General features: G+C 41.5%; 1 protein-coding gene across 7 annotated transcripts in view; it reads left to right on the top strand.

Moving 5' to 3' along the window:
• Positions 1 to 6,662, top strand: part of tenm4 (teneurin transmembrane protein 4) — a 240,273-nt gene extending 233,611 nt beyond the window's left edge. For all 7 annotated transcript variants that reach the window (XM_066665730.1, XM_066665721.1, XM_066665712.1 and 4 more), the window contains one exon: positions 4,588 to 6,662. In XM_066665730.1, coding sequence (XP_066521827.1) covers positions 4,588 to 5,346 — 759 coding nt within the window. In that variant the 3' untranslated portion in view covers positions 5,347 to 6,662. The remainder of the gene's footprint in view (positions 1 to 4,587) is intronic.
• The last annotated feature ends 5,972 nt before the right edge of the window (positions 6,663 to 12,634 follow it).

Below are 12,634 nucleotides of genomic sequence, written 5' to 3'. Positions count from 1 at the left end.
TTTACACTGGTCCCAAAATAATTTAAGCAGCACTACAGAATCCAAGAAATAAGGAGGATGTTTATCAGACATCAACCTGTAAAAAAACTGGCCCCATCTTGCTTAAAAATATTGATGGATACAAAGTTGGCCTTATTATTTTGCATTAAGGTTCTTCATCAGAGTTCCTAGAAGTACTCATAACCCTTTTGAAATGAAATGCCTCTCGGGAGTGGATCTGTTCCCATGTAGTACATGCAAAGTTTAGTTTTTGCAGAAGTTTATAAACTACATTTGGAATTACAAATTGTCTTCATTACTTCATGGTTATGACGTCATGGGTTTGACATTGTGGGTTCGAGTCCCGCTCCGGGTGACTGTCTATGAGAAGTGTGGTGTGTTCTCCCTGTGTTCACATAGGTTTCCTCCGGGTGCTCCGGTTTACCATGGTTCAAAAACACACATTGGTAGGTGGATTGGCGACTCAAAAGTGTCCATAGGTGTGAGTGTGAGTGAATGTGTGTATGTTGCCCTGGGAGGGACCGGTGAATGAAAACATGAATGAACCCGTAAACGCTGGAAATGAGACTCAGAAATTATGCTCATGAGGACAAGATATTTCAGGTAGACGTTGAAGGTAGAAGTGATATGTTCTTGATGTCTTAAATCTGTTTTCGCTGTATTGTCATATATTATGACATTTGAGGCTAATTTAGTGTTTACAATGGTATTTGCAAAAGTGTTTTTCTTTCCAAATAATGTTCTTTGTGTTGCCACAGAGATCACAGTCATAACTCTAATTAATTTATTTTATATATGGCAAAATTCTAAATCTGACACTGAATTGTTTACTCACTGTACATTAAACTTTATTCACTGGGTGCTGTAGATGTAACGCCCTCGTCTCGTCAGGTCTGTTTTCTCTGCACATGGCTTTGTTTTGTTTACTTTCATGCCCCGCCTTTGTTCCGCCTCCTCATCTTTTCCCTTGTTATCCGTTTCAGGTGTTTCTTGTTTGTTGTGTTATTTAAGTCCCCTTCCCTCACTTCCTGTTGTCGTTCATTGTACCTTGTTACTTGTTTAGTTCGCGTTGTTCTTCGTAGTGGTCTTCGTAGGGTTTGTAATGTTCTTCGTGTTCTTCGTTTCTCCTGCTCGTTTTGCTTGCTTGTCCCTTGCTCGTTTCATGCCCTCTAGTTCGTTTGTGTTTGTTCTTGTAAATAAAGTCTGTGTTCTCAGCATTTGCGTCCGCCCTCCGTCAGTCCGCACCCCTCACCCCGCGCCCCTAACAGTAGATTATAGCTTATAAGAGTTTAAGTCACAGGCAGAGGTTTAGTACTCGTTGGCTTGTGATGAGTAAATTACTTATGCTCTGTACTCTAAATCAGTGCTTATCTGGAAGTATTAGCTAGAATTAAAGACACCAGACAATATATAGTACCTACAGAAAGCAGTGGCTGCCAATTATACAGTAATACATTATGAATTCTGGTGAAAATTGAATGCCATAACTAAGTGTTTGTTGCTTATGTGGTCCATTGATAACTAAAGCTTCAAATATAGTGAGTAAACCATATAGGAACTCCTATTGTAGGCTTTATGGAACAAAGAGCAAAGACCATAGTGTTACCTTTATATCCTCTAGGCCATTCCTAACATGCTCCCTAGAAGTACTGATTCTGCTTTACTTGACAAATATTGGTACAAGTCTCAGGAGCGCAGCAACGTGCAAGTCTAGCCAAGCACATTCACATCCCACCAGTTCTGGACTGTAGCTCCAGCACACTGCAGAAACAGAGCTCAGGGCATTGTTATTACTATATTGGTCTTTCCTCCAAATAGCTGACCTCTTGTAATTAAATTGACAGCTCTTTGAAGCATGGGTTTGGCTGCCTCTTAAACTAAACACGATGGCTGCTGCATGCCGGAAATTTCCAGAAACGGCAGGGAAGCAAGCATTCACTTTTAATCTCTCTCCCCCTCTGTGCCATTTTGGGCTCGATGGGCCCAGGCACCTTGAAGAGCTGCTGGATTGAAAAATGACTGGAGCATGTGGACTGACACTCCTGGTGGTGTCCACTGTTAGCTTCTGACTTTGATCACTGCCCTGGATTGATTGCCCTGCGTGTGGCCAGACCACCCGATGCCATTTGAATGGTGCCTTTTTTGTTGCAGTGTCACAGGGACAAAACACAGGACAATATTGTCATCCCCATACAACCTTTCTTCATACACATGTTTTGTGTGGTTTCTGCTCGGGGGTTTAGTTACAGTGCTACATTGATCATAGCTGGGGTTCACATTAAGGCCATGTCTTTTGTGCAGCAGAGATGGGGACTTTTAGGCGTGGCACCCTGCATCGCACTTGACTCACATGTTACACACAGCTTCAAATAATGAGTCTTTCATTAAGGAAACAACTTGACACTAATGGAGACTAAACAGTTTGAAACAAAGCTAGTTTATCATTTGGAACGAACATATTTGAGCTAATGTAACTACTCAGTTACCTGAATGTTGTAAGCCATTCATAGCTTAAGCCCCAAATATTTAAAATGTACTACAATTTCAGAAAGGTTTGTTATAATACCCACTAGTTAGCATCTTTGTTGGGCAGTTAGAGTCAGTGACCAACAGAAACAAGTCCATGCACACAACATGTCAGCTGGTGGTATGTAGTCAGCTACATTAACTTCATTGTTCCATTGCAGATTTCCAGAAGCCATCTTCAGATATCAAGCATGTCTCAGGTGATCAGCTATTTTAGGATGAAGTTTGTATTAGGTTGAACTGTTGCTACAAAATGGGGTGGCATAATGTGATGTGTTCTTCAGGGCTTGCATCCTGTCAGACGTCTAACAACTGAACCCCTCTGTCCCATATTCCTCATGGGAATGAACAGAGATGTACACAGGGAGAGGCTGTGGTCCGTGGGGACCCAGCAGACAGAGAAAAGGAGATAATAGCACAGAAAAAAAGTGAAGGAGACAGAGACCGAAAGAGAGACATAGTAGAATAAGCGTGTGCATCAGCTGTTGGCAGTAGTCTGGGCTTCAGTGCTTTACTGCTAGCAGAGCTTTCAGTGTCTCTCTTCAGCCAGAGGCTCTTTGGTGTGTTTCTCTCAGCAGGAGCTACGCTGTGGTCAGTGTCTATCCACCATCCCCCCCTGCTTCAATCCCATACATCTCTCCATGTTGTCCAAATCTGTGTTCTCTGGGGCGAAGATCTCTTGTCAAGTGATATTAGATGAGTGGGTCACTCTTCAAGCCCTGAGGAGGCACTTTCCACATAACATCCATGTTCGCCTCAGGACTGGACACCATTTTCAACCCCTTGCCTTCTTTATTTCATTATTTCTCTTCAGCAAAATCATTGCTGAAGACTGGGCATGTCTGTTACTGGCAAGAAAGAAGGCCCTTTAATGTAATCTGGTCTCATACTAGAATCAGTTAAGGTCTGCTGAGAACTATACATAGACAACTGTCAGGGAAAAGAACATTGAGGGCAGTGGTGGTCACCACTAAAATCAAATAAAAACGGGGCTGCTGTCAGACAAAACAACCTGAAAAATTAAACTAGCTGTGATTAGAGCCCCAGTCATGAAAGGGGGTAAAAAATAACAACAATAACATTGGTAGAGTTTGAGCCGCACGTGTTTGTGGTCACCACCGGGATCAAGTAAACACTAGGCTCCTGTCAGACAAAACAACCTGGAAATTTAAACTAGCTGTGATTCAAGCTCCAGTCATGAAAGGGAGTAAAAAATAATAATAACAATAACATTGTTAGAGCTTGATCCGTGTGTGTTCATACACCTTAACAAGAAATAGAACAGCTTATACTGTGTAGTGAGAGCAGGGATATGAAAGATGTTTTGAAGTGGTAATGAAGCTGCCTGATTTTGGACTGGGAGAAAGTGAGAGAGGGAGGGAGAGAGAAAGCGAGAGAGTGTGTGGGGGGAGAATGGGGTGGCTTCCCGCTGAGATCACCCATCCTGCACCAGCCATCAGAAGACGTTACTTACTCTCGGGAAATAGCGGCAGCGGAGGCGGGAGGTGCAATCAAGCCTTCTGCTGCAGGGCCTGGCAGAAAGGGTGTGAAAACCAAATGCGGATATTTTAGTGTTCTACCGTACGCTTCTAGTCAGAGTTCAGCAGTAGCAGCAGTAGCATGATGTTTCAAATTTCAGCCAGAACCCCTAGAGACATGGTCATGGCAGAAGTAGTAGCAAAGAAGATTTCTTGTGGTGGGACCAGTTATACAGTGAATTTTTCTGGTGCAAAATAAGTCTTCCATGATAGGAAGGTAGAGATAGGGGTGGAGAGTATACTTTGAAGTGGGCTGTGATCCGAATAATGGGTTTTTACAAACTGAAGTGTCTACTACCCATTGATAGTAGCTTGATAGTGTGCTCCTACTGTAACAACACTCGAGTTGATTAGTCTTGTTTCTAATACAGTGTTTACAGCATGACAGGACATGATAAACAACAAACTTGGCATTTCTCCTCCACCCCCAGCAGAAAATCTGGTGTACTGCAGCCTTTGTTTTAAAAGGCAGCATAACTGTTTAGAATGTCAATTAAATGTAATTTTGTTTGTGTGTTTGCAGTCTGTACTGGGAGTCCAGTGTGAGGTCCAGAGACAGCTGAAGTCCTTTGTCCGGCTGGAGCGCTTTGACCAGATCTACAAAGCCAGTGCTGCTGGCTGCCAGCAGTCCCCCGGCCGCACGTCCTTTGCTTCTGGAGGTTCCATGTTTGGCAAGGGTGTAAAACTGGCTATCCGGGAGGGTCGAGTGAGTGCTGACATCATCAGCCTGGCCAACGAGGATGGTCGGCGGCTAGCTGCTGTTTTAGACCAGGCCCTTTACCTGCAGGATCTTCACTTCACCATTGCGGGTGTGGACACTCATTATTTTGTTAAATCAGGACCAGTAGAGGGTGACCTGGGGCTTCTGGGAATGACAGTGGGCCGCCGGACACTGGAGACAGGTGTGAATGTGTCAGTGTCACAGGTCAACGCGGTGGTGGGTGGCCGGACACGGCGCATCACAGACGTCCGGCTGCAGTACGGTGCGCTGAGTCTGAACGTGCGCTATGGCAGCAGTGTGGAGGAGGAAAAAGTGCGGGTTCTGGAGCTGGCCAGGCAGAGAGTAGTGGATGCAGCCTGGACCCGAGAGCGGCTTAGACTGCGGCAGGGTGAAGACGGCACCCGTGTTTGGACGGACAGCGAGCGGCAGCAGCTGCTGTCTTCTGGGCGCGTGCAGGGCTATGAGGGCTACTATGTGGTTTCGGTAGACCAGTTCCCAGAGCTGGCTGACAGTGTCAGCAATGTTCACTTCCTGCGACAGAGCGAGATGGGCCGTAGGTGACAGGACAGCGCCACTTGGACTCAGCATCCGGGACTTCTTGCCAAAGACAAGTCGCTTACGTGACCACTTTGTTTCATTTTAGGTTTAATCTCTTTGATTTGTTTTTTTTTTTATTTCCTGAAAATGTGTCTTGACTTTGTTTCCAAAAACAAGAATACAGTGTCATTGATGCGAAGCACTGCTCTTAAAATGCATCAAAAAAACAAGACTGCTAATTGTGCCCCCTTGTGGAGAATTTTTAACTTGCTAAACATGAGTGAGTGAGTGTGTGAAAGTGAATGAATGAGTGTGAGTTATAAGCCAGTTCCATAAGGTGCTTTGCACCCTTAAAAAAATAGGAACTACATGGTTGCAAAGCAGTTGCACTGCATAAACATTTGAGTGCTCTTTTAATTTTGTGGAATTCCTCAGCAGTCTTTGCCCTTTGAGCTGTGGCTGCTAGAGGAACGACATATGGCGACGTCAGTTACTCTGTTCTGCCTCCCTGTCTACAGATCAGCTCAAAGGTAATTCTGGACTAGTGCATTATGGTTATTTGGCTGGTTCTGCTGCCAGGTGGAGCAGATTGGCACACAGCTTCACCTCCATCCTGCCTCCCCCCCAACACCACAGCCAAGGAGAGACATTTTTTTTAATCGCTTCTTTTTTATACTTGAAAGCCTGACCATGCCACACTCGAACAAGGGACATTAGTGTCTGCTGTTCAGGCTCCTAACTGCTCCTTCATTGCCCAGACTCCCCTCATGGGGTCTTGTCATGTTTTAGACTGGTGTTGACTTGCCTGGTATTTTTTTAAAGTCTGAATTTGACCAAATGGATAAAAAAGTAAAGGAAATCAAAGAAGGCGTGCTTACAGTCTGAACAAAAAATGTAGGGGGGGAAAAGCCCACCAACTTTTGTCCCCAAGCTCTTCAAAGATCCTTTGAAAATGAAAAAGGCACTGTTTGAAATTCTAGTGGAAGGGTTTCTGTATTAAATGAATATTTTACTAAAATAGTTTAAAAATCACTCCAAATTTTTATTTCATAGCTGCATATATGAAAGTACAGTATAACTAATGTGAATACATTACAGGAAAAATGTGAACTGTTGTCCCTTTTACTGCTAACTGTTGTATTTGATCGATGCCTAGTGTTCCAGCACATGGAATAAAGTATATATATATGTTTGGGAATGTCAATCGGTTTAATTAATTTGTTTGCTTTTAATGGTCGAAAAGATACAAACAATTTTAATATGCTAAACCATTCCTTTTAAGGATAACAGTATTTATTTTAGTAATGTGCTTTTTTTTAAAGCAATATTCCTCCTCATATGTTCCCTATGTGCAAGAGATGTGAATGCTTAAAAAAAAAAAAAAAAAGAAAAGAAAAAGAAAAAAAAATAAAGGAAAAAAACAGCACATTGCTAAAACATGCCCTTAGCCATTCCCTTTCTGGAGGTGTGGAGTGCTAGCCTTGAACACTGGGCTAAGGACAGATTTAAAGCCCGGTGGGATGCCTGAGGGTCAGAATCTTAAGTGCCCTGGATGTGGAAAGACGAGACCCCACTGAGTCCCACAGCTGCCTGAGATGCATTAAGTGTCTGCAGGTGTGCAGGACGCTGTCTACAAGCCGAGGGGTTTACATGCATGCCAATCTGGCAACCCGCCACCTGGATATAACTTGCTGCTTATATGTGTCCTATAGCTCATCTATACGCTGAACTTCTAAATGGCGTCCAGCGTAGCCTCGCTCCAGTCTCTAAATGTCTGAGCTGGATCGGAATGATCTTAATGTGTTGACCATGGGAGCGTTCAGTAGCTGGACCTCTCTGTGACCACTCTGTGTGACCTGGGAAGGTCTGAGGAGATGAAGAGTTCCGTGATCAAGTGTCTCGACCTGTAAAATACTGTCAAGCATATTTTTGTTAATTTGGATGTCAATTGGATGTTGGATACAGTGACACTACGTTGGACAATATTTGCTGTATTTAAAAAAAAATGTGGCTGAAGGAAAAAAAAAAAACATGCATTGTGGTAACTGCACTGATAACTGCGTCGTGAGGCTGTACTTTTTTTCTAAGGTTTTGGACTCATTTGGATTTTTATTTTCTTTCTTTGTTCTCAACACTGTGTTTCTAACGCTTCTCTTTGAACCTGTAAATAAGAGGGCAAGAAATGGGCTGTAAATAAAATGCAAATGTAGATACCTTTTAGAGCTACAGCAGTGAATCTGTGTAGTCTTTAGGTAAAGAGGAAAAAAATAAAGAATATTTTGTGTTTACATTTATTTCATGTAACAGTGATTTAATTCATATCATGACGCTGCTAACAGAAACACCTGCACTACAGTACCCCAGTCAAAAAAACCATTAGAAGGGTTATTAGAATAACCAGGAAAACACCTAAGCCTTAAAAGAAGACAAATCAGTAGTTGGTAAAATGGTTCTTTCAGTTTGTGTAGCTGCCTTCCATCTAGTAGACAGATGTTCAGTGCTCCGCACTCCATCCTGTTCCACTAAGAATTCCTAGGCAATGTGCTAAAACTGCATTAGGTTACATTTGTAATGGGATTTAACGGTAAGTCACTGTAAATGTGCACATGGAGACCAAAAGAAAAAAAAAAGAAAACCTAATTGATAGTCTTTTAACTTCACTTGCACATACTTTGAATTTGCTTGTAAATATAATCCTTTAGATTGGTAGAGTGTAATTTCCACTGAGGGCAGAATATGCTCTTCACACTTCTGACAGTTCACTGTAAATGGCAGGAAATCCCTAAATAAAGCTGGACTGCTATTGCTGTTGTAAACTTGTTGCTATGCCTTGATTTTCGTGAGTTTTAAAGCATTGTGTATCAGTGGACACCTGTAATATGATTTTAATGAATTAAGGATTCATTCATTCATTCATTATCTGTAACCGCTTATCCAATTCAGGGTCGCAGTGGATCCAGAGCCTACCTGGAATCATTGGGCACAAGGCGGGGAATACACCCTGGAGGGGGCACCAGTCCTTCACAGGGCAACACAGACACACACACACATTCACACACTCACACCTACGGACACTTTGGAGTCACCAATCCATCCACCAACGTGTGTTTTTGGACCGCGGGAGGAAACTGGAGCACCCGGAGGAAACCCACGCAGACACAGGGAGAACACACCAGCTCCTCAGAGACAGTCACCCGGAGCGGGAATCGAACCCTCAACCTCCAGGTCCCTGGAGCTGTGTGACTGCGACACTACCTGCTGAGCCACCATGCTGCCTGAATTAAGGATGCAGTATGAAATGAATATTTTTATTAATTAGTGATGTGAAAATTCATCATGGAGAAAGTTATGACATTATATTAAAAATGGCATTGAGTGCATTGTAACCGAAAAGCAAGCGAATAACCAGCACCAAGTGAAGTAAGCTGAGCAACAGCATTATGGGAATAAATTTTGTTTAGAATATACTATGAATCATAGCCCCAATAAAATCAAGTATATCATCACGCACTTTGGGTATACTGCATTAGAATTTGCATCTCGCTGTAGTTGTCTGCCATAAAACACATCGGGCTTCTGCTGAGTGTCATATCTGAAGTCTTCCTGTCTGACTTGAACTGCTTTGCCCTTTCGTCTGACTGCAGCATTTAGCTTTATTCTCTCTGAGTGGGTGACTGGTCCTTTTTGTTTTTTAAGGTAATTGAACACGAGTGGTATAGTGTTCAGGCCGATCCAGGTCAAGCGTAATAATAATTCACTACAATTTGCTGATATTGATGCGTGTGAGTGTATTTGTACAAAGCTATCTTCAAGAGAGGGGTCCTGCTGGGTCAGTAAACTCAGCCTTCATTTACTGCTGAGATGCTGCAGGCTCGCTGCTTATAGCTACTCTTCCACACTGGAGGAATCTGTAAATACAGCCTCTGTCTGCTGTGTGTGGTGTTTTTTTTTATTTTTTGTTTGTTTGTTTGTTTTTTCTTAAGTAGGTATGTTGGTGAGTACATGTATTTGGTGTGTGTGTGTGTGTGTGTGTGTGTGTTTGTGTTTGTTTAATCTTTTACCATTCTCCCTGTGTCCGCATGGGTTTCCTGGATAAAGGTTACAGACAATGAATGAATGATACATCATACAATGCCCCATTTTACAAAATCAAGTCTTCTCAGTGGCATTAATGCTGCTCAGAACACACAGGTGTTTTTAAATGACCCGTTTCTCTTTGGTATGCAAAGGCCGAACTCATTTTAATGAGAGTCCAACTTTCTAAACAAAGCCTTGTGAGGAGAAAGTTAGCCCCTCGTTCAATTTCAAGTCAGTTTCTCACAAAGCATTAATTACAACTCAATTTCTTGAACATTTTGACATTAAGTGGCTTTGGCATATAATTGTTCACTGAGTAATGAAGTGTTTACAATTAGCCGAAGCTAAACACACATGATTCAGGTGGAGCAATGATGACTGTGAAGTGCTGGAATGGTAGCTAGCTACAGAATCCAAAATAGCATGGCCTAGACATTTATAATTTACACGATTAAGTGTAATACCTGACAACAGGGGAGGTATTTGTGTGCGGGTCGTGTTGGCAGCAGTGCGATGACAGCACTAACAGGTTGGATATTTGGTTTTCTGTGTGTGACTTGAAAATAATGCCCATGTAATGGAAAATTCCATGACTTGCAAATGGTCACTGTCTGAACAAAATCTCACATCTCTATCTTGCATTCGTTCTCACAGAGTAATCCCAAACACATTTAAAGCTGCTTCTCAGTAACAGGATGTGTAATGTTGCACATCTATTTACACACACAGAGTTGAGATGTCTTCGCACAGAAACACCAGTGAAAGTCTCATTTCCCTGATGAAAGTTTGGTGTTCGACCAGGTCTTGACCATTTCTACTAGCAGTGGCTGTAAGTCGTTCTATCATTCATTTTCTGTAAGCACTTGGTACTCTTCAGGGTCTGGATGGTTTCAGAGCCTACCTGGAATCACTGGGCACAAGCAAGAATGCATTCACAGAGCGTCACTCAGTCACTCACACTTATGCACACTTTTGACTAATCAATACACTGATCAGCATGTGCTTATGGACTGAGGAAAGCAAAGCATCTGGAGGAAACCTATAAAGACACAGAGAACTCCTTACAGAAAGTGATTTGAGATGGGGTTTGAACTCACAACTTCACGACACTGGAGCTAGATGAGAGTGACACTATCTGTTGTGTCCCTGTGCTGCACTAATAGAAATCATATTTTCTAGTCTTTATGCAAATTATTTTGCACAGTACTTCACAATGGTAAAAGAGTTATAAGTGGACTATAATATATAAATAAGAAAGTGTATACTACAAAAACATATTATACTTCTCAACACATTTAATAATTCTTATTTTGAGATGGTGGAATATTATAAGATTTTTGTATATTTTTTTTAATATCACATTATATTGGCAGAACTTTATTTAAGTTCTAGAACTAGAAACTAGTTCTAAATGTCTATTCTAATATTCATATCAGATACCTGGACTATGACTTGAGACATAATTTTTGACATAAAATTTGGGCACTCCAAAATGTTCAAAATGGCTGACGATCACTGTTATTCTTCATGCTGTGAACCTTGTAAAAGAGCTTGTAAAAGAGCAGCTTCTTGAAGTCAGGCCTCCTTGTGGGGTTAAGGAAGAACTTGAGGCTGCTTTCCCTTTGCCTCCTCCATCTGTTCCCACTTGACTAGAGCTTTGTGATTTGAGGCTTGTGTTGAGAAAACACTGACAAAAAGTGTGTGTTATTAAAATCAGCGAGGGAGCGAAGCCTGCTGAGCTTAATGTCTTCTGCAGTCATTCTTTTACTGAGTGGCTGGCCATTTTTCAACTGTCCAAAAGCACAGAAATTGCTCATAATCAAACACCTGGTCTGCCTGTCCACTCTCAAACTGACATCCTGATTCAAGACCCTCTGCTCGCATTGAAAGAACTTGAAGAAAGACTTCAGCTCTGACAATAGTGAGAACTCTGTGATGGGGCTGTAAAAACACTTCTTCATTTACAACGAAAACAGGAATTTTGTGACAATTGTTGTGACAACACAGCGAAATCCTTCCGAGCTTCACAGTGTAGTAGAAGAAGAAATTAGATGCAATTGAATGGCATATAGCGAACTAACTGGACAAAACAAGATACTTGGGGTCCTTTTTACTTCTGTCAATAAAATGCTGGGTAATTATTAACAACTGAGAAGCAAAACCATTTATGGAACAAAAGAACATCAGGAGATATACTATGAAAACCAACATTTGTATTGCATTTGCACTGGGAACTGGGAAACAAGACAAACCAATTTTTTAAGAGATCAACTGAGCCATTCTGATTTGTAATGATTCTTCCATAAAGAATTCCCACCTCTTCGTCTGATTTTCTCCAATCACAGTTCTAGACCCGTATTTATGTAAGAGAGTGAAGAAGAGGTTGAATGGAGCAAAAAACAACCACAAAATTCAAGTAGAAACAATAATACTGCTTCAATTTGGTACTTTGACAAAAGCATCTCACAGATGTTATCAACCCCAGGGTAAAGGGGTATAATATATCCTCACTTAACCTTCCTCTTGTGTTAGGGTCTTGACCGACCTGTTTTTAGGTTTTAAATGCATACAAGTGCTCCATAAATTTGTTTATTGCATCAAGACATTTGGACTTTGTCAGGAGCTTCTATTTTAACAAATTAATAAAAATGCTTTTTTTAAAATAAATTATAAAATGCTCTTGTTGTTTTCTGTTGTTAGGGTCAATTTTGACCCAGGTATAATTTTAAATCAGAAAACAAAAACAAGTGCCAAATCTGGACTCATAAACACACTATACACCAACAGCCTACAGCTAGCTCCTCCTACAACCACTCGAGCTTCAGTTAGGGGCTTCTATCTTTGTCTGTTTCACAAAACAAGGAAAGACAGACATGTCCAGACATGTAAGGCCCAGTCAGTTTAGAGTTTGTGTTTTGTTGTGTATACATCTCCAGTTTACAGTGTGCAACAATGAAAACCTAAAACCAATCCTTACATGGATAAGGAAGAATAACAAGGAAAACAAGAGGTAAGAAACAAATTGGTTGATGAATTGTTTTTTAGGGGATCTTATGGCTGATTTAAGACACGGGTCAAAACCGAGCCATTAACATAAGAGATGGTAACAGAAAGATAACACAGGAGGAAGGTTAATGCAATAACAATATATTAAAACATGGCAACAGTATGCAAGAACACAACAACATTTAGGAACATCACAAAAACTAACCTGACATCTCTTAATATTTTTATG

This window comes from Hoplias malabaricus, chromosome 1 (genome assembly GCF_029633855.1).
Source record: "Hoplias malabaricus isolate fHopMal1 chromosome 1, fHopMal1.hap1, whole genome shotgun sequence".
NCBI lineage: Eukaryota > Metazoa > Chordata > Actinopteri > Characiformes > Erythrinidae > Hoplias > Hoplias malabaricus.
This window is presented reverse-complemented; position numbering and strand designations above follow the sequence as displayed.